General features: G+C 41.2%; 1 protein-coding gene across 1 annotated transcript in view; it reads left to right on the forward strand.

The window, feature by feature from the left end:
* The first annotated feature begins 6,190 nt into the window (after positions 1-6,190).
* Positions 6,191-23,485, forward strand: part of LOC132833284 (ADP/ATP translocase 4-like) — a 46,136-nt gene continuing 28,841 nt past the window's right edge. The window contains exons 1-3 of the mRNA XM_060851447.1: positions 6,191-6,401; positions 20,427-20,554; positions 21,073-21,190. Coding sequence (XP_060707430.1) covers positions 6,191-6,401; positions 20,427-20,554; positions 21,073-21,190 — 457 coding nt within the window. The remainder of the gene's footprint in view (positions 6,402-20,426; positions 20,555-21,072; positions 21,191-23,485) is intronic.

The raw sequence follows: 23,485 nt of genomic DNA on the forward strand, positions 1-23,485 counted from the left end.
TCCAATACCGTACAGCCCAGATGGCCTCCTTCTTCAAGGACCGCAGATTCCCCCCATACGTGATCGACGATGCCCTCCACTGCATCTCCTCCACTTCCTGCTCCTCCGCCCTTGAGCCCCGCTCCTCCAACCGCCACCAACACAGAACCCCACTGGTTCTCACCTACCACCCCACCAACCTCCGCATACAGCGTATCATCCGCCGTCATTTCCGTCACCTCCAAACGGACCCCACCACCAGGGATATATTTCCCTCCCCTCCCCTATCAGCATTCCACAAAGACCACTCCCTTCGTGACTCCCTCGTCAGGTCCACAACCCCCACCAACCCAATCTCCACTCCCGGCACCTTCCCCTGCAACGGCAGGAAATGTAAAACTTGTGCCCACACCTCCTCCCTCACTTCCCTCCAAGGCCCCAAGGGATCCTTCCATATCCACCACAAGTTCACCTGCACCTCCACACACATCATCTATTGCATCCGCTGCACCCGATGTGGCCTCCTCTACATTGGGGAGACGGGCCGCCTACTTGCAGAACGCTTCAGAGAACACCTCTGGGACGCCCGGACCAACCAACCCAACCACCCCGTGGCTCAACACTTTAACTCTCCCTCCCACTCCACCGAGGACATGCAGGTCCTTGGACTCCTCCATCGGCAGAACATAACAACACGACGGCTGGAGGAGGAGCGCCTCATCTTCCGCCTGGGAACCCTCCAACCACAAGGAATGAACTCAGATTTCTCCAGTTTCCTCATTTCCCCTCCCCCACCTTGTCTCAGTCGGTTCCCTCAACTCAGCACCGCCCACCTAACCTGCAATCTTCTTCCTGACCTCTCCGCCCCCACCCCACTCCAACCTATCACCCTCACCTTGACCTCCTTCCACCTATCACATCTCCATCGCCCCTCCCCCAAGTGCCTCCTCCCTACCTTTTATCTTAGCCTGCCTGGCACATTCTCTTCATTCCTGATGAAGGGCTCTGGCCCGAAACGTCGAATTTCCTATTCCTTGGATGCTGCCTAACCTGCTGCGCTTTAACCAGCAACACATTTTCAGCTCTGATCTCCAGCATCTGCAGACCTCACTTTTTACCCATATTAATCAATTGAAACCTACACCTCTGTTCTAACTGATTAAAGACTTAATAGCCATCTAGTTTTGTTCAGTGTACTTACATATGTTGTATGATCCTTTTATCTTTTACTATAAATTCTGTGTCAAATGTATTCTCTCTCACTAGTTGCCTGAGGAAGGAATGGGATAGAGAGGCAGGAGGCTGGAAGGACACACCAAGCCAGGCAGCATCAGGAGGTGCCGAAGTTGACATTTCAGGTATAACCCTTATTTCAGGATTGGTGGTGGGTGTGGGGGGAGCTGGAGGTAAAGGGGGTGGCAGGGACAAGGCGGTGAAGTGGGGATAGGTGATGAAAAAGTTGAGAGTGTGGTGCTGGAAAAGCACAGCAGGTCAGGCAGCATCTGAGGAGCAGGAGAATCGACGGTTCAGGCATCCTGCACCTCAGATGCTGCCTGACCTGCTGTGCGTTTCCAGCACCACACTTTCGACTCTGATCTCCACCATCTGCAGTCCTCACTTTCTCATAGGAGAAGACAGATAGAGGGTGCGACTTGGTCAATGGGAGAAGGAATCCGCTTGGTGGCAGGGAGCAGTGGAAGGATGGAGAGTGGCTAGGAAGGGAGTCAGGGGATATGAAGGGAAGTTATTTGAAATTGGAGAACTCAATGTTGAGTCCTCTGGGCTGTAGGCTGCCCAAGTGGAAGATGAGGTGTTGTTCCTCCAATTTGCATTGTGGTTCCCCTCTACCTGTCTTCACCTATACCCACTTCACCACCCTGCCCTCACCACCCCCTTTATCTTCTGCTCCCCCCATATCCACCCCAAACCTGAAGAAGGGTTGCACCCAAAATGTTGACTTCTCCACCACCTGATGTTGCCTGGCTTGCTGTGTTCTTCCAGCCTCCTGCCTGTCTATTTTGGATCCCAACATCTGCAGTTTTTTGTCTTCGAGGAAGGAGTGCGAGTGCTGAAAGCTTGCAGTTTCAAATAAACCTGTTGGACTATAACCCAGTGTTGTGTGATTTTTGACTTTTGTCACGACTCATAACATTTGTTGTATCCAGTGCATTCTGTTATTCTTTTTACTCATTCTTTGAATGTTGGAATTGCTGGCTGGACCAGAATTTATTCTCCATTGCTAATTGCAATTGAGAGGTTGGTGGTAAGCTGCCTTCATGATCTGCTGAAGTCATAGAGTCATAGAGATATACAGCATGGAAACAGACCCTTTGGTCCAACCCGTCCATGCCGATCTTTGATTTGAAGTAGACCCACAGTGCTGTTAGGGAAGGACTTCCAGGATTTTGACTTCTGGTTGAAAGTTGTTAAAAATGCTTCAGCTTTTTTTTTATGGCTGTGCTGGGCTACCGTATCATTGAGGTTGGGAATATTTGTGGAACTTCCTCTTCCATTGAGTTGTTTAATTGTTCACCACCATCCATGACTTGATGTGGCAGGACAGGTTATTATTTACTAATCTCATGAAAATAACAAAATGCATCATCAAATACATACATAAACATGAGTATCATTATACAGCTGTTAAATGCAGGGTCTTTCATTCAAACATCAAGCACTTTTCAACTGGTAAGCCAGAAGACTTCTTCAAGATTACAAAATTTCAAACAGTTTATAAACAACTCTACAATCACAGTGCTGCCTCCAAAAGAACTGGAATTTGGGACAACATAGCAATGACATTGGATAATTGCCATCATGTAATTTGATTAAGAAATGGATGAGGCAATTGTCGTACCCAGATGGGCCCACATTACATCTCCTGTTAAAGAAGGAATTAAAATCGTTTACATAAAGATCAACTTGGGAGCTGGGAATATCTCGCTTTGATGGAATATATTAGTTTCAGTTGTGGAAATTGCATCACCACTGAATGTCTTATTGTAGGATCAAAGTGGGTATGAAGCAGAATGTCCTGAGGAAAATGTGTTGTGATATTGGTTACTGAAATGAACTACGTACCTCACACAATAAAGTTGCTTTTCTGCTTTTGCAAAAAGTAAGTTCCATTTCCAAGGTTGATTTTAACCCCACAATGTCTTTTCAGTTCAAAAACCTCACTTAAAGTTTGATATCTTGTATCCTCAACAGTGGCAGAATTTGTGGAATCTTCACATTCTTCCTGAATATATTCATCTGATTTGCTTTATGACTAATGCTTACCTTTTGAGATGCTGAAAAGATAGAAAGTCTTCCACTCTTTGCTGTTGCAAACCTATTTTCTGCTTGCAACTCTGCCGCAGTTACTGAAATGTAGTTCATTTATATATTCTGGAGTCTGACTTAATTGTCTTTCCAAGTTGGACATACACAGGCAATTTTTCATTTTCAAAATGGGCAACTCATCATACAAATTTCCACTACCTGCCCTGCAGTGTTTTGAGCCTATGTTTCCAGTACATTAACCTGAGTATGAGATCATTTGTCCAGTAGCCACGAGTTCACCGCCTTTTTCCCCGATTAAAAATCACACAACACAAGATTATAGTCCAACAGGTTTATTTGAAAGCACTCACTTTTGGTGCACTGCTCTTTCGTAAGGTCGCTGATGAAGCAACACAGCTACCTGATGAAGGGGCACTGCTCCAAAAGCTACGTTCTTCCAATATTGTTGGACTATAACCCTGGTGTTGTGTGATTTTTAACTTTGTCCACCCCAGTCCAACATCGGCTCCTCCACATCACACTTTCCCCTGGTGTCATTAATTTATTTTTAATCTTCCCAGGTGCTTTTTTTGAAAAGCTACTGAAATGCTCAGGATCCCAGTAGCAGACAGAAATTGGAGTTGAGACTCCAAACTAGAAAATGCAAAACGTAACAGATTTTAAGCAAGTGGAGAAATAAAGGGAAAGTTAAAAATCACACAACACCAGATTATAGTCCAACAGGTTTAATTGGAAGCACACTAGCTTTCGGAGCCACGCTCCTTCATCAGGTGATTGTGGAGGACTCAATCCTAACACACAGAATTTATAGCAAAAATTTACAGTGTGATGTAACTGAAATTATACATTGAAAAATTGATTGTCTGTTAAGCCTTTCATCTGTTAGAATACAGCAATGGTTTCACTTCTTTCATGTGTAAATCACAAAGTCTTTTTTTTAAAAAGTTGCATTCTCGGGTTAGCTGTTAACAATCGTGATAGCTAGACAATATGTTGAAGGTGTTGGCCCCCTGTGTTCTCTGTCTATGTTATGATGTTTAGATTGATTCTAATCTAAAAAACGAAATAACAGAGTTTTACATAAATTCATGCAGTTTTTGAGCTCAGAGTTCTACATGAATGCATGCAGTTTTTCAGCAAAGTACAATGTAACCCTGCAAGTACAAATTCACCCCACAAAATATATGTGTGCATGTGGGTCTTTGTCTGTGTGTGTGTGTGTCTGTCTGAGTTTGGGGTTGTGAGTGTGAGAAAGTGTGTGTGTGTAGTGAGTGCAGAGTGTCCTAAGTCTGTGAGGGGGTGCATGTGAGAGTGTGGAGTGTGTGTGTCTGTAAGGGTGTGTGTAGGTGTCTGTGTGCGCGTCTGTGTGTATGTGTGTCTGTGTGTATAGGAGTGCCTGTATGTGTGTGTGAGTGTGTGTATATAGGAGTATCTGTGTGTGTGTGTGTATAGTGCAATGTGGTCACCTGTAATGTGGCATGACACCTCCCACCTTGTACATGGCAGGTACTCATGTGACTCAGCCAACATTGTCTATCTTATACATTGCAAGCAAGAATGCCCGGAGGCATGGTACATTGGGCAACTGAGCAAAGGCTATGACAACGGATGAATGGGCAATGCACAACAATCAACAGACAGCAGGGTTCCCTCCCAGTTGGGGAACACTTCAGTGGTCCAGGACATTCAGCCTCAGACCTTCAGGTGACCATCCTCCAAGGTGGACTTCGGGACAGACAGCAGAGAAAAGTGGCCAAGCAGAGGCTGATAGCTAAATTCAGTATCCATAGGGAGGGCCTCAACCAGGACTTTGGGTTCATGTCACATTACAGGTGACCACCATTGCACTATATACACACACAGATACTCCTACACACACATTTTCACACACACACAGGCACTCCTATACACACAGACACCCACACACACCCTTACAGACACACACACTCCCACACTCTCACATGCACCCCCTCACAGACTTAAGACACTCTGCACTCACTACACACACAAACACTCTCTCACACTCACAACCCCAAACCCAGACAGACACACATACATAAACAGACGAAGACCCACATGCACACATACATTTTGTGCGTGAATTTGTACTTGCAGAATTACATTGTACTTTGCTCAAAAACTGCATGCACTCATGTCGAAATCTGAGCGCAAAAACTGCATGAATTTATGTAAAACTCCATTATCTCACTTTTTAAATTAGAATCAATCTAAACATCAGGTCATAGACAGAGAACACAGGGGGCCAACACCTTCAACATATTGTCTAGCTATCACCATTGTTAACAGCTAACCGAGAATGCAACTTTTTTTAAAAAAGTTTTGTGATTTACACATGAAAAAAGTGAAACTTATCATTGTATTCTAACAGATGAAAGGCTTAACAGACAATCAATTTTTCAATGTATAATTTCAGTTACATCACACTGTAAATTTTTGCTATAAATTCTGTGTGTTAGGATTGAGCCCTCCACTATCACCTGATGAAGGAGCGTCGCTCCGAAAGTTAGTGTGCTTCCGACTAAACCTGTTGGACTATAACCTGGTGTTGTGAGATTTTTGACTTTGCACACCCCAGTCCAACACTGGCATCTCCAAATCACAAATAAAGGGAACGCAGAGAACATAAGGGAAAGGTAGGCGTTGGCTCAGGCACAATGCTGCCCGCACCTGCTGAGCATCATCATGACATCCTGCCCACCTCAGTGTGAGTGAGGAAAGCTGACCGCACCGTGACATCATACAGTCCAAGGCACGTGGTCTGCCGTCACAGCCAGCAAGGTCTTGACGTATTCTCAAAGTTTCTGTCCCGAGCGAGGCGAAGAGTCACGTGGGTCGCTCTTTGTCTCGTGCTCAGGCGCCGGTTAAGCCTCGTGCTCGTGACAGTTGATATCCGTCGCCGTTAGACATGGCTGCTGGGTCCAATATTTTCGACTTAACGTCCTTTGTCAAAGATCTTCTCGCTGGCGGTATTGCCGCCGCCGTCTCTAAGACGGCCGTCGCGCCCATCGAGAGGGTGAAGTTGCTGTTGCAGGTCCAAGCGTCGAGCCATCAGATCAGCGTCGACCAACGGTACAAGGGGATTATTGACTGCGTAATCCGCATACCGAAGGAGCAGGGTAAGCGGCGGGCAGATAGGAACCGGCCGGCTGAAGGATTTAACCATTTCGTGAGACCGTTGTTTTCTGTTTCTGTAGTCGATTTGTAAATTTCGCCACTCGCTCCCTTTTTTGAGCGCAGCGCGATGCTTTGACGTTGCTGGTATTGACAGTGAGTCCCCAAGGGGTCAGCGGGGAAGGTGCTGCAACCGCCGCCGCCGCGGAGACCAGCACGTGGGCACTCTGCTGCAACCCCGCCCCCCCCCGAGTGCTGCCAACCTGAGGCTGGAGTGACAGGTGCTCAACAACACCATCCTCAGTGTCATGTCCTGCCTGCGCCTTTTTGTCACCTCTTCCAATTTTCGTCTTGAGTAGTAGTGAGTAAAACGGACCAAACCATGCGACCAGAAAAGTGCACTTAACTGTCTAAACGGAAACTGTATGTTACGCCTGCTGCCATAAGGAGTATTTCAGAATAGCAAACTGGGGAAGATTCACTTCGACGTTCACCATAAAATGTGATTTTTGTACAGTTCTTTGTCAAATACGTCAATGGATTTTCCAGACTGCTCTTTGGAAAATGGATTAAATTTAGAGATTTGGCATTACTGTATCCAGGATATGCTGGCCATTATGCCATTCTATTATGATTGCGTTTAATATAACATGATGCCTTGAATCATGGTGTTCTTAACTAGCTTTTACAATATTACTGTAGTATCTCTGGCCATAAAAATGAGTTATTTGCTGGTCTGCTCCAGCACTATTCTTTGCCTCAAAAACCTAAATTCTACACAATGATTTGGAATGACATTTCCAAGTATCTAAAAGAAATTGACATGATATTAGCCACCTATCTTTATGATTTGATTCTGATCTCCTGTTATGGTGCCTTCCTTTGTAAGACCATCGCTCCATCTAGTCTTCTGAATAATTCTGACAACAGACTTAATGGACTGTTGCATAAAATCAGCACAACCTTCTGGTAAATCTTCCTCTTGCATCAGTCCATTTACAATTAAACTACATCTGAACTTATATCTAAGCTGAAAAATGAGTGCAGTCACAATGGAATTTTGAAAAATTCCAAAGGATCATACTGACTTTCTAAAATTTTTAATTTATTGTTTTATAATTGCTGTGATGCAGTTTTTTAACTTATGAATACTTTATCATAACTTGATTTTGTGCTATAAGATAACATTTGATCCATCTACCTTTGAAAAAGGTGTCAAACTAGTTCTACTTTTTTTCCCTCCTTGATCGTTTTTTTGTTTCTTTTCACACAAATATCTAATCTCTTTGTTTAAAAGTAACTCCAATTTTTTTTCCACTACCCTTTCAGACAGTACAAAATAAGGCTCAACTTAAAAACATCTGCCCTTCCCTCTTATTTTATCAGTTATCTTAAATCTGGATTCTCTAGTTGCAAATCCATCCTCCGGTGGAAACCATTTTCTTGTATTTACCAGGAATCTGGCACCTATAAGTTTTCAGCATGAGAAAAAACTGGGGTTGCCCTTCAGATCACACCTCTGGGGCAGTATGTAGAGGCGAAATGGATTGGAGGTCAAGACTGAATCTTTGCAGGACACCTGAGATAATGGAGCACAAAAAGAAGCCTGTTGCAGGGGACCCTTTGCTGTGATTAGTTAGGTAAGAATGGAATCAGGTGAGAGCTAGCTAGCTAGACAATGTTGAGGTACTAGATGAAGGCAGTGTGGTCAGCTGTGTCCAAGACTGCCAACAAGTCAAGAAGGATGAAGAGTAAAAATTTCTTTATTACAATCATATAGGATGCCATTTGTTATTTTGAGAGCTGTTTTACTGTGCTATGCCGGGGTGGAAATTTAGATTTGAAGGATTTAAACAGTATTACAGGAACGTTGAAAATGGATTGGGAGAATACTAGAAATGGGAGATAATTTGTAAGATCATAGGTTTTCTTTTGAGGGGAGATGTAATAACAGCACATTTTAAAGGAGAGAGACAACAAAGGAAAAGAGTTTTTCACAACTCCTGCTAATATGGGGCATAGGAGGGGAAGTTGATGATCAGCAATTAAGTAGAAATGGGATCAGTTGAACACAAGGCCTCCACTCAGTGTAAATGGAAGTAGAAGATAATCCATACAGGGAAGCAAATTCAGGGTTAGAATGGTAGATTCCCTACAGTGTAGAAACAGGCCGTTGGGCCCAACAAGTCCACACCAACCCTCTGAAGAGTAACCCACCCAGACCCATTTCCATCTGACTGATGCACCTAAAACTATGGGCAATTTAGCATGGCCAGTTCAGCTGACCTGCACATCTTTGGACCGTGGGAGGAAGCCAGAGCACCCAGACGAAACCCACACAGACGTGAGAGAATGTGCAAGCTCCACACAGACAGTCACCTGAGGCTGGAATCAAACCCAGGTCCCTGCTCCTGTGAGGTAGCAGTATGGAGAGCAATATTAAAGCAGATCTAGCCAGTGTGCTAAGGGAAGGACATGAAATAGAGGCAGCTAATTGGATAATCTGTACATCTGCAAGCTTTAAACACAAATCATTGATTTTACTGTAATGTTAGTTTCATAGCTTATAATGTGTTTTACTAATTCAAATAAACTAATGCCAAGTCATTAAATCCTTGATGAAAGATTGATTACTAGACCATTATTATGAGTGACACAGTGAACTGAGTCAGTGCTCCATAGAAATGTCATGCTGGTGACGCTTATCGTACTTGAATAGTTGACAAGCAAGTTAATCTACAGGTAGAACACGACAGCCTTCCTTAATTGTACTAAAATGCATTGTATAAACCTGTATCTTTGTTAATTACAGTGCCAATGTTGAAAACAAATTATTGCTAAGCACACAAACCACTATCAAGAAGCCAGTTTAACTCACTTGAGAAGGGCTAGTGATGGGGATGTGTTGCCAGATTGATCACAAGCAAGGGAAAGTCAAAACATATTGTCAGAATGTGCACAAAATTCATTCCTATAAATTGGGACACAGCAGTAGTTTAAATAAAGTGTACAGATTTAACACATCAGGATTAGCCCCTTAAGAAATGAAAAAATCCCCAGAAGATGTGGACCACATTAGAAAACCAATTCAGAGTCAGATTAAACTTTCATATTTATCAACTAGAGTTGATATTATTTAGACAGCCTACAGAATCAGAGACCATTCTGCAAACAGATGCAGAGAAGAGAGTTCATGTGTTTTCTCTCGGTTGAAGAGATAGCAAATTATTTCATCCATCTCCAGGGAAGGTTTTGCTGGACAAGCTGAAGACCTATGACATCAAAGCTACTGAAGGATGGTATAAGTGAAAAGGCAGTCCTCGGAGGTCAAAAAGTTCACAAGTATTAAGTTCAAACGTGATGGTTGATTGACTAAGATCACTAGAACATCCAGACATAGCAAGACATGTGGAAAGTGTGATCTTCTGTTTGTACCAAGGAAATGGCCAATTCCAATGACTCTTTCATGGCCTATGGCTCAGAAAGAGTCATTGACAGAGATGAAGCAATAGAGTAAAGCCTAACGCAGCAAAAAAAATTCTGCAACAACTTAAACAGACTTTGCATAAGGAGTATCTTCCAGCTATAATAAAGACCATTTGGTATCTGGCAAGAGGCATATTAAAGAAGTGATCGACAAACTAGAATCTGACTGTATATTTTGAGATAGTGGTGAATGTATGTTCACACTGCCAATCTCATGGAAAACATCAATGTCACAACATGCAGATCTTGCAAAAATTCATATTTTGTGCTCAAAAAGCTGTTTACTATTCATTATTACCTCAGAAGAACACCAGGGTAAATGCCAGTATATTACTCTTATGACTTTTGAAAAAGATGTACCCACAGATATAGGAAGTCAGGACAAAATTTACAAATGCAAAATTTTCTGCGCACCTGGTTCATCAATTCCATTTTCAGGATCAATATGCTAGAGTGCAAGTACCATCAATTTACCTAACTACCACAAATGTTCGACATGTAGACACAGCTTGACCAGCAATGCAAGTAGACCAGTACATCATGACATTGGATTAGTTACAATCCATGGAATCCGTCAAACATCAGAAAGATGGCAGAAACTGTACCAGACTATTCACAGAACAGAATATGAGAGAAGAATGGGACTCTTCCCTTTCTTTTAAATTAGTGGAACTAAAATCTCATTTCTCTACTTTGTACAAAAATAAATGAAGTTTAGTTTTTTCTTTTAATCGATAGCTCAGTATTAGTTCAAGCTTGAGATGCATCTGAGATGAAATGTTTTAGGAGACACAGCCGCTTAGCTCACAAAAATGAATGATTTGAAAGGATGAAGTACAAGATCTGAATAATAATCCAGTGAAAAGATTATCAGTTTACAGGGTGACCTGGCGCAGTTCTCAAGATAAACCAGGCTGAGCAGCCAAAGAAACATTGATTTGAACTTAAAGCAGTGCTGGAGAAAATGAGACATGGAGATAAAAAACAGGTGGAGATACACGGACATCACACAGGAACCTGCACATCAATCACACGACAATCCTTTCAGGAATAAATGTCACCAATGCTGCTCTAGTGGAAGATATTAAAGGGGACATGGAAGAAGCCAAGCAATTCTTGAACAATAGGTGGAAGAGATCCATGCTTCAAAGAAAATAATTTTTTTTTAAATGAAAAGGCTGGACAGTTATTTCAGTTGATTATGAACAAGAAAGTATACTGTATCAATAGAAAGTTTAACACTTTAATAGAATTAAAAGAATTCAGGGTATAAAATCTAAAGCTTAAAAAATGACGGAAATTCTGAAAATTGTAACTGCTAAGAAGATTTGACCACCCAAACAATTGAAGAATTAGACCAGTTAATGGCTAACGTGGAACAAAACTTGACTGTAGTTCATCAAGATAAATTATGGAAAAGAAACTGCAGTCCCAGAAGAGAAGCATGGTAATACAATTTGGGAGTGATGTTATTTATAAAAATCAATGACACTTCCAGACAAAGTTACTATTATGAGATTGTATGTATCAGCAAATTACCATTTGTTAGTTACATTTCCTTTTGGAAAGAAGAGGACTGCTGTATGTATATCTTGTCTCTTAACAGAGTTTACTTTTTAAGGATTCCATACACCATGTGTATACAGTGCCTGGCAATTTGACTGCTGTAGTTCTATAAGCTACATGCACAAACTCAGTTTGTTTGATGTAATGTCTGACTCTATTAGCATATTGCAGTTTTAAATAAACCCGCCGAGTTAACTCCTGATGAATAATTGAATGCAAGATAATTATCAATAACATGGTCATAATGACCTTGAGGTAAGTTCACAAAATGAGATTCTGATGTGTTTTTTTTATTGTGAACTGAAATTAGAAAAGAACTGTTTAAACCCCCAGAATTGCAGAGATCCTGCATGGTTTGAAAGCAAGTAATTTGATTCTCCATTGTAAACACTGATTACGCAGCTGCGGGCTACAGCAGTGGCGTCAGGCAAGCTGGAGTCAAAGAGTTGTGTACAAATGGAGCTTTGACAATGAGTAGCAGATTAATTTGTGGACTAGTGATCTGTTACCAATGCTAAAGATTGTCTGCAAAAACTGATTGTTTAACTACCTCAAAGCCAGCTTTGGACTGTGAACATGACACACTACCAACGTAGGAGCTCTCTCTGTTCTTTGCAGGAAAAACCATTTTAAACTGAAAACCAGTTTATCTTGCCATCAGCAGATGCTGTAAGCTGTGACTTGATAAGCCAGGGACTTTTTGTAAGTGAATCAGCCACCCTGTGCCTCTTGGATGCCAGTGGAAGCATCAAGAGAAGGACATCTGAGAAACAACATTTGACCAGCACAAGAATCATAAAAGTTATCTCAACCCATTGTGAAGAGGAACCACTGAATGTTTTTCCAGATTTTTTCTTCATTCGTAACCCATCTTTTCCTACATATATGTGTGTCTATGTATGTGAGAGATGGGAAATTTACAAGAAGATTAGAATGTTAATTAATAGTTATGTACAAATGGTTCAAAATTGTTTACCTGTAGCTGGAACTTAATTACTTGTAATAGTAATTTTTTTTAAGTAACAAAACCTGAACCATACTTTCTGTCAGCCTGTTGTTGTTCTCTTTACCCCTTCAAATTATCCTGCAGCTGCAGGGCCATACTTCATCCTAGCACCAGAGAAGCAACATACCAAGGCTATGAACATAAGAAGGACTATCTGTTACCCTTATGTCCATAGACTTGGAATTCCATATCACTCTTGCTCTTCCACTCATTACTTCTTCCAAGCATGCAGCAGGGCCAATTATGGTGCCACAGATTTGACTCTTGCTGCATTCTCCTGAGAAACTAGGCCCTCGTCAGTACCCGCCAAGTGTTTTACTCTGGTGGTCACTCGTTTAATTTCCATCTGCATTCTCTTTACTTGGTGTGTGACCACCTCATCTTGTGAATGTTCCACAGTGAGTACAGCTGCTGCTCCAGATCGGAAGTGCGAATTCAAGTAGCTGCACCTGGAGACATGTCCTGCACCTGTGATCACAGTGGACATTGGAAGTTCCCCTGACTTGCCATATCATATAAGAGGAAAATTCCACTTAGATAAACTGTTCACCATGACTAGACCTATTCTTGAATTACTCCATACAGACTTTCTACTTTAAAGAATATTAAATATATACTTGGGCAAAAATAATTGTGGCTTCAACTAGACCTGATCCAGAAGTTAAAGTTCTAATTTAAAATAAGGCCAGTTTTGATGGTAATAGACAAAAACTTTCAAAGGTTAATTGGAAGAGGCTATGTACAGGTAAAGGGGTGGTTGAGAAGTGGAAGGCCTCCAGAAGTGAGAGAGAGTCCAGAGGCAATATGGTCCTGTTAATGTGAAGGGCAAGGCTGGTGGTATGTTTAGGGAATCCTGGATAACTAGAGGAATTAAGGCTCTGGTCAAGGAAAATAAAGGAGGCATGTGGCAGGTAGAGACGCTGGGATTGAGTGAATCCTTCGATACAAGGGCAGTAGGAGTATACTCAGCAGGAAATTCAGAAGGGTAGAAAGGGGACACAAGGTAGCTTAGGTAAATCCTAAGAGATCCTACAAATATATTAAGGGCAAAAGAGTAACCAGGGAAAGAATAGGGCCCCTTTAAAGATAACTCGGCATCTAACCGCAGGAGATGACTGAGATACTAAATTAATATTTTGAGTCCGTTTTTGCTGTGGAGAAGGATATGGAAGCCAGAGAACTTGGAGAAATAAATCGTGATACATTACAGAGGAGGAGGTGCTGGATTTCTTAAAACACGTAAAGGTGAGTAAATCCCCAGGACCTGATCCGGTATACCCCAGCACTTTGTAGGATGCAAGGGAAGTAATTGCTGGGCCCCTTGCTGAGATATTTGTATTATCAATAGCCACAAGTGAGGTGCCAGAAGACTGGAGGTGGCTAATGTGCCATTATTTAAGAAAGGTGGATTTTTAAAAAAGCCAGGGAACTATGGACTGGGTGAACCTGATGTCATTGGTGGGTAACTTGATGGAAGGAATTTTGAGGGGCAGGATCTACATGTATTTGGAAAGGCAAGGGCCGATTAGGGCTAATCAACATGGCTTTTACGTGGGAAACGTGTCTCACTGACTTGATTGTCACTTCTTCAAAAACATACTCAGAAGATTGAAGGCAGAGTGATAGACATTGCCTATACAGACTTCAGCAAGGCGATTGGCCAGATTCCGCATGGTAGACTGTTTAGCAAGGTTAGATCATGTGGAATGCAGGGAGAACTAGGCTTTTGAATACAAAATTAGCTTGAAGATCAGAAATAGGGTGGTGATGGAGGGTTGTTTTTCGGACTAGAGGTCCATTACCAGCTATGTGCCGTATGGATCAGTGCTGCGTACACTCTTTTTTGTCATCTATGTAAATGTTTGAATGTGAATATAGGAGGAATAGTTAGTAAGTTTGTATATGACACCAAAATTGATAGTATACAGTAGAAACTAGATTATCCGAATACCAATTATCTGAAAATCTGATTATCCGAATGGAATCTAATGGTCCCGTGAAACTGTTACAACAAAGTGGCGTTACTGACAGTGGTGTCGCCATCGCGCCTTTTGTTACTAGTACAGGGCAATGAGGGTTGCCTGCACCAAAGATGATCTGCAAATGTTGCATAAAAGAGGTGTTAATGACACTGCTGCAACAATCTCAGTCGGTCAATTGTAGCAGTGTTAACATAATTTTAACCAACAATAGTACAAAGATCGGGTCTTTAGTTTTACTGAGGAAAACTGGGGGGAGGGGGATGGTACTCACACAAAAAGGGATGTGCAAGCGTTGCAGCAGATGAGGTGTTAATGACAGTGGTCCAACAATCATAGTCAGTCAGTTGTCTTAATGTTGAAAGAATTTTAACACATTTAAATAACTGACGTACTGAAGATTTAAAAGTGCATGACAAAGTCAGTGGTGTCTTCATTCCCTTTCTAAGTTCGTATCTGGTGTAACTGATTGAGTTTGTTGTACGTACTGTACTTAACATGTCTGTGAAAAGAAAGCACACGACAGTGACAATTGAATAGAAAAGTGAGATTTTACAGCTCCTGGATCGTGATGAAAAGGCATCGAGGATTCCGCAGGAGTACAACAGTGTCTGATATCGAGAAAGCAAGACCAGCGATTGAGAAATTCATCAGCCTAACTGACACCGCAAATGCTCTAAAAAGAAAATCCATGAAGCCAGCAAAGGATGAGCAACTCTACCAAGCAGTACTTTTGTGTTTTTCACAGCAACGTGAAAAGGGAATTTCCGTATTTGGCCCGATGATACTGGAAAAAGCTGCCAATTTCCATGAACGCCTCCACATCGATGAGTCTGATCACAGTGTATCATTGGACTGGTTACAGCGCTTCAAACATCGTCACGGCATTAGGCAGCTCAGCGTACTTGGGGCAGAAGTCTGTGGATGACAACACCGTGGAAAACTACATACTAAAACTGCAATCCATCATTCATGAAGGAAAGTGAATTGTACAATGGGCAATTGTACAATGCAGATGATGGTGGATTGTTCTGGCTTGCACTGCCACATAAAACACTTACGTCCTTCAAGGAAAAGCAAGTGTCGGGACATAAAACGCATAAGGATCGGATCACTATTTTCCCTTGTGTCAATGCCACCGGTACTCATAAATTATCGCTTGTCTGCATTGGGCGATATGCCAGTCCCTGTTTTAAGAACTGTGACAAGAAATCGTTTCCCTTGAGGTACAAAGCACATAATAAGGCATGGATGACATATCCACTTTTCTCATCCTGGTTCCATGAAGACTTTGTACCTGCTGTCAGGCCACATTTGTTAAGCAAAGGACTCGAGAACGTGCCCTTCTGCTTGTTGACAATGTGGGGGCACGCACTGTGAAAGGCAGCCAGTTTCAATCAGCAGTGTTTTGTTTCTCCCACGCAACACCACTTCAATGTTATAGCTGCTTGATCAGGGAAACATTGCAATTATGAAATAATATTAATGGCATGACATGTTGCATGTTGCCCTGGGTGAAGACAATGCTGACAAAGGACTGCAGGAAATCAATAAGGCAATCACAGTCAATGACGCTATATTCATGATTGCTGAATCTTGGGACCGCATCAAGCCATCAACAATTACACACTGTAGGTACAATAGCTTGTGTATTGGGAGCCATGCCATTGAAACGGACACCCATCCAGAAAAAAGCATAACCACTGACATCACCGAAAACTGCAGGAAACTGGGTTTACGAGACTTTGTAGAGACAGAGATTGATGCTTGGATGAACTGTGGCAACGAAATTGGAACAGAGACACTCACCGATTATCAAATAGTCGACGTAGTCACAGAGGAACAGCAGGAATGTATGAATGGTGTGGATAGCAAGGAAAATCTGATACTGACACCACTTCCAGTCCCTGTTAATGAAGCTATTGACAGTTTGCGACTTTTCATGGAGTGGTACAAAGCACAAGATGAAGTTGATGCTGTTGATGTATCTTAGTCCAATGTTACTGTTTGCAAAAAAAAAGAGACAGCACTTCCTCAAGCAATAGCGGCTGGATAATTTCTTTGGAAATAATAATCAACCTCCACCTCAATGAATTATTTTTATTGTACAGGTACAGAAAAAGTTAGCTGAATTGTAAAATGTTATGAATTTTTAAGCGATATGCAGTGTTTCTAGAGATTTTAGTGATCAGATGAAATAATAACTCTGCATGTTTTTTAACGCAGTTTTAGGCAGTGCAGCTTCCTTTGTTTAACATCAAATCAATTTGCCGAATAATCAATTATCCGAATGAAAACCTGCCTGCCCAAGGACTACGGTTAATCGCGGTTCCCCTGTAATGGATAGTAAAGATGGTTATCTCTGGATAACAACAGGCCCATGTGGGCCATTGGGTTGAGGAGTGGGAGATGGAGTTTAATTTAGATAAATGTGAGGTGTTACATTTTGGTAGGGCAAATCAGCGTATGATTTATACAGTTTATGGTAGAGTCTTTGGGAGTGTTATCAAACAAAGAGACCGTGGGTGCTGGTTCATAGTTCTTTGAAGGTAGAGTAACAGGTAGACAGGGTAGTGAAGAAGGTGTTTGATTCATTTGCCTTTATTGGTCTGTGCACTGAGTGTAGGAGTTGGGATGTCATGTTGCAGCTGTCCAGGACATTAGGCCACTTCTGAAGGGTTTTTCTCTGGAAGGTTAGAGACTGAAAGGTGCCCTTCATAGCGGTTTATAAAATCATGAGTGACATAGGTAGTTTAAATAGCTACAGCCGTCTTCTCAGGGTAAAGAATTCCAAAACTATCACCATAGGTTTAAGGTGGAGAGGAGAAAGATTAAAAGGGACCTGAGGGCCAACTTTTTCATGCAGAGTGTGTATTTTACAAGCTTCCAGAAGAAGTGGTGGGAGGCCGGTACAATTATGACATTTAAAAGGCATTTGGATGAGTATATAAATAGGAAGGGTTTAGAGGGACATGGGTCAAATGCTGGCAAATGGGACTAGATTAATTTAGGATATTTGGTTGGGATGGACAAGATGAACGGAAAGGTCTGTTTCTGTGCTGTATAATTCTATGACTATTACTTTATATCAACTTGGAAACAAACAGTGTGAAAAAAAAAGCCCATGCAATACAGGGGAAATGTGGCAAGTTGAATCCAAAATTGGCTGTGACAGGAAATAGAGTAACGGACAACAACAAAAATTGCTGGAAAAGCTTAACAGGTCCAGTAGGATCTGTAAAGAGAAATCAGAGTTAACGTTTCAAGTCTGGTGATCCTTTCTCTTCACAGGTGCTGCCAGATCTTCTGAACTTTTCCAGCAACTTTGTTTTTGTTTCTGATTTACAGCATCCACACTTCCTTTGGTTTTTGAAAGAGTAATGGGCAAAGTATATTTTTGAGAATGGAAACCTGTTTCCAGTGGCGTTCTACAGGGCGCGGTTTAGGTTCCTTGCAATGTTGCAGATCTTTTAAACAATAAAACAGACTTATTAAGCAAAAGTAATGAATATCAAATAAAATGAACTTATTTATTGATAACACAATCTATTTGCTGATAATGCAAATTTAAACAGTTTTAAACACATAATAAAAGCATAATCTCATTCATCCCAAATCATTCATAGAGTCACAGAGATATGCAGCACAGGAACAGACCCTTCAGTTCAACTCATCCATTCCGACCAGATATCCTTAACCAATCTAGTCCCATTTGCCAGCATTTGGCCCATATCCCTTGAAACCCTTCGTACTCATGTACCCCTCCAAATGCCTTTTAAATGTTGTAATTGTACCAGCCTCCTCCACTTTCTCTGGCAGCTCATTCCATATACGTACCACCCTCTGTGTGAAAAGGTTGCCCCTTTGGTCCCTTTTAAATCTTGCCCTTTTCACCCTAAACCTATGTCCTAAAGTTTTGGGCTCCCCCATCCCAGGGAAAAGACCTAGTCTACTTACCCTATCCATGCCTTTCATGATTTTATAAGATTGGCCCTCAGTTCCAACGTTCCAGAGAAAATAGCCCCAACCTATTCAACCTCTCCCTATAGCTCAAATCCTCCATCCTTGTAAATCTTTTCTGAACCCTTTTCAAGTTTCACAACATCCTTCTTATGGCATGGAGATCAGAATTGCATACATTATTCCAATAGTGGGAGAAAGTGAGGACTGCAGATGCTGGAGATCAGAGTTGAAACTGTAATGCTGGAAAAGCACAGCTGGTCAGGCAACACCCTGGATTCCTGATGAAGAGCTTATGGTCAAATTTGATTCTCATGCTGCTCGGATGCTGCCTGACCAGCTGTGCTTTTCCAGCACCACACACTCGTATTCCAATAGTGGTCTAAGCAAAATCCTTACAGTCACAACATGACCTCCCAACTCCTATACTCAATGCACTGACCAATAAAGGTAAGTGTACCAAATGACTTCTTCACTATCTCCCTGTGACTCCACTTTCAAGGAACCATAAACCTGCACTCCAAGGTCTCTTTGTTCAGCAACACTCCCCAGGACCTTTACTATTAAGCGTATAAGTCCTCACCTGATTTGCCTTTCAAAAATGCAGCACCTCCCGTTTATCTAAATTAAACTCCATTTGCCATTGTCCCACCTGATCAAGATTCCATTGTACTCTGGGGTAACCTTCTTTGCTGTCCACTACACCTCCAATTTTGTTGTCATCTGTAAACTTACCATACTTATTATGTTAAAGTTACAAAAAGGTCAACATCTGTTGTTCACAAACCCTTGAAGGCTACTCACAAGATCCCTTTCTCTAACATTTCAACAGACTTAAGATGACTGTAATTTCAATTCCTAGAATGGATCATATGATAGCTTATACCTGGAGCTATTATACATTTGAGTTTAAATAAACTCAGCTTTAGATCCTCTTCAGGGCTTCATCAAACCTCTTCCGGTCTTATCACTAACTGTATAGTAATCTAGTTTACTATATTCGCCCCATCTCAAGAATACAGCTATATACTTGCAATCCCTGTACAGGCTTCACAGAACTGCCTAAAACAAAATAAAACTGAAACAAAAGCCTCTCAACTTTTCTCAAACATTAAAAGAAAAACTAGCCCAGAAAATTCTAACAGAATTATTGAGGTAGAGTTGTCTAAATTAAGCAAAAACCCTTTAGGTTTGAAAAGTAGCCCTTTGTAATCAGTTTTTCTTTAAATATCACCGTGGCTACAGAAACACTTGCAAGTTAGTTAACATCAGACATGCAAAAATCCCATGTTAACTCAAAAGTCAAACCCAGACTTAAATGAAATTAAAAATGCATGTAAATCAGACAGTTTATATCACATCAGGATAATCTTCAAATACAGGACAGTTTTACAATTGCGTGCAAATCCTATTAATGCGTTCTGTGGGCCAACCAGATCTAACGATTAATGATAAAAAAAGTTATCATCTTCATCAAGTGGTTAGCACTGCTGCCTCACAGAGCCAGAAACCCAGGTTCAATTCCCGCCTCAGGCGACTGTGTGGAGTTTGCACATTTGCCCCATGTCTGCGTGGGTTTCCTCTGGGTGCACCGGTTTCCTCCCACAGACCAACAATGTGCAGGTCAGGTGAATTGGCCATGCTAAATTGCTCATAGTGTTAGGTGAAGGGATAAATGTAGGGGAATGGGTCTGGGTGGGTTGCGTGTCGGCGTGGACTTGTTAGGCCAAAGGTCCTGTTTCCACAATATAAGTAATTTAATCTAATCTAATCCCCTAAACTTAACTCTGCTTTCATTCCACAGAAACTACCAAACCTCTTAAGTTTTTCCAGAAATTGTTGTTTTTGTTTCCGATCTTTACCTCTCGCAGTTCTTTGTTTTACTTTAGTTTTATTTGCATGTTTTTTTCTACAAAACCTTTGCAAACACTTCTTATATTTAAATGCTGTTTTTTCACTAACTGCAAGTCATTCTGATACTTCCACTTCCTGTGTCTAAAGACAGTTCTTTGACAAAAGTTTTCTCTACTTAGGATTTATCAGTTTTTGGCGTGGCAACTTAGCAAATGTGATTCGATATTTCCCAACTCAGGCATTGAACTTTGCTTTCAAGGACAAGTACAAGCAAATATTTATGGCAGGAATTGATAAAGAGAAACAGGTATGATTTAAATAATACATAAAATAGTTACATTTAATTTTTGTGTTGAAGCTCACTCCCTCTGGTGCATGAGGCAATAAATTTTAACATGAAAGCATATGCTATCCCAGGAATATATTGTGTTTGAATCATGAAGAGGCAGTAATAGATATTAAACTGCATGACACTTTTGTAGCTTTAATGATTCTTCTGTTTTGCTTGTATCTTTCTATTATGTAACTTTGTCTTCTATTTCTATTTATTCTTGGTCCTTTTTCTATTCAGTCTGAAAACTTGAAGGTTTATCTGTTTAATCACAATGAAGTTTTAAACCATTTACTTAACCTAGAATCTGGAGAGATGTAAAATTTGAAGCAAACAGAAGAGAATTGAACACTGTTGATTAGATGAGAGATACATACACCATTGTTGATAAGCCATGCCAATTGTTGAGAAAATAGTCTGAATATCTATACCTGAAAATGTTAATGTCCAGTTCAAATATTTATTCACAAGTGCAATAATATTTTCTATTTCAGTTTGGTAAATGGTTCATAGCAAATTTAGCATCTGGAGGAGCTGCGGGTGCCACATCTCTCTGCTTTGTATATCCCTTGGATTTTGCACGAACGCGCTTAGCTGCTGATATTGGCAAAGGTAGGAAAATTGGAATCAAATTTCCAGCCACTAGCTGAAACAGCAACACATGTAGTGAGAACTCTCTCCACATGATTCAATTCAAAGTTTAAACAAAGTAAGAGAACTCAACATATGAGAGGATGGGAAGCTGTGAGGAATAGATTTAAAAAGTTGAGATTCAAAAGTTCTATACTTGGAGGACCCTGGTAACAGTGTGGAAGTAGGAAGAAAAACTGTTAGTGCAGAATACTTAGGCAGATATTTATAGAATCAAATAAGAATAATCCATTGACGTAGACACCAGAAAAAATGCATTCAGGGAGTAAGTATGATGTGGTCAACCGTCATATTTAATTGAGTGTGATTGAGTACATTGAACTATGATCTCAATCACAGGATTTAATTTGTAATACTGGCTAGAGCAAATATCTGTATTTAGCAGAAATGAAAATGGCTGAAATCCAGAGTGCAAAGCTTCAAACTAGGATTGCATGGACAGGTGGACAGATTTGGAAAGCAATTATGGTCAGGAACATAGGAGAGGAAAAGGAGATTGAAGATGCAGCAGCAACGCTCAGAAGCAGAAGGGAGAAATGGTTTGATGGTTTTGATAAAGAGAAGATAAAAGTACTCAAGGGTTTACAGCAAAGAAGTTAGCTCATCGCATACATGTTGGCAGACAAAGAACCATTCAATTCTATCCCACCTTTCACAACAAATAGTAATGGGAGTGTGGATCAATCAATTTTTACAATCCCAGTCAGGAGATTGTATAATCCAAAATAGCTGAATTTACCAAGAAAATGTAGGAAAGTTTCCTCATTTTTCCACCTTAACTGATTGCAACAAAATGTGCAACTTCTGTTTTAATGTTTTTAGTGCTCTGATTCTGAAGAATGGACATGACAGGTTTTTTCTAATAAGTTTAGAAAAAGGAAAGAATAAGTATTTAATTCTCAACCCACCAATATCATCACAATGGCACCACTATAGCATAGACAAACACAAACAAAGGTGATTAGAAGAGGATACACATACTTTTTTTTAGCAAAGTCTGAGAAGCCACTATTAATTCTCAAGTCTGTCAAGATAGAATTTTGAAAAGTTGTAGACCTGTTGATTCTCTTTTGTCCCACTGAGGGAATGGAGGTTAGAAACATCTGGAAACAAATTTGGAGTATTTTTCCCTCTGCAATTGTAGGTTTCTGACTTTGCTGCAGTTGAAGATGTCGTCAAGTCCCATAGGAAAGGTCTGACTTTGTTCCACCTTTTCTGTTTTGCTGACAGCAGTGATGACCTCCATTTTAGACTCCAAGTACCATTAAATTGCAGTGGCACAGATATAATGGATGTCATTTAGACCACTGAGCCTTCCTAACATGCTAGCACCAACACCAGGAATTCCGGGTCAATCCTTTTCAGCCTCCAGTTTGATCAGCGAAGATTTCCTGCAGATAGGAAACTGATGCAGGGTTTCTCCTCTATTTAAATGGATCGTGCCACCATGGTGCCTACAGTGCTATGTTGCATAAAATCCAGCCCACGTTGCCTCATATCTCTTCAATTGTCTGTGACTGATTTCCTTCCTATCGGAAAAATGTTGTGAAACTTGAAAGTGTTCAGAAAAGATTTACAAGGATGTTACCAAGGTTGGAGGATTTGAGCGATAGGGAGAGGTTGAATAGACTAGCGCTGTTTTCCCTGGAGCGTCGGAGGCAGAAGGGTGACCCTATAGAGGTTGATAAATCATGAGGGGCATGGATAAATGGACAAAGTCTTTTCACTGGTGTTGGGGAGTCCAGAACTAGAGGGCATAGGTTTAGGACTAGAGGGGAAATATTTAAAAGAGACCTAAGGGCAACATTTTCATGCAGAGAGTGGTACGTGTATGGAATGAGCTGCCAGAGGAAGTGGTGGAGGCTGGTACAATTGCAACAGTTAAGAGGTATCTGGGTGGGTATATGAATAGGAAGGGTTTGGAGGGATATGGGCCGGGTGCTGGCAGGTGGGACTAGTTTGGGTTGGGATATCTGGTCGGCATGGACAAGTTGGACCAAAGGGTCTGTTTCCATGCTGTACATCTCTATGACTGGTTTTTTTTCGGAAAGAAAAGCCACATGTCCCTTGGAGTATAAACAACTGTTTTTATCAGTTGTATATTTTACCTCTAGTCTTCTGTCATTTTACCCACGAACAGATTTGTCCAGTTTTCTGTGGACAGTATTCATCCTATCCCATTGAAGTAAGTAGAGAAAGTAAGAGTGGCAGAATGTGTTGATGTGCTCAAAGGACGAGGAAATATTAGGGGAATAG

Source organism: Hemiscyllium ocellatum, chromosome 36 (genome assembly GCF_020745735.1).
Source record: "Hemiscyllium ocellatum isolate sHemOce1 chromosome 36, sHemOce1.pat.X.cur, whole genome shotgun sequence".
Taxonomy (NCBI): Eukaryota; Metazoa; Chordata; class Chondrichthyes; order Orectolobiformes; family Hemiscylliidae; genus Hemiscyllium; species Hemiscyllium ocellatum.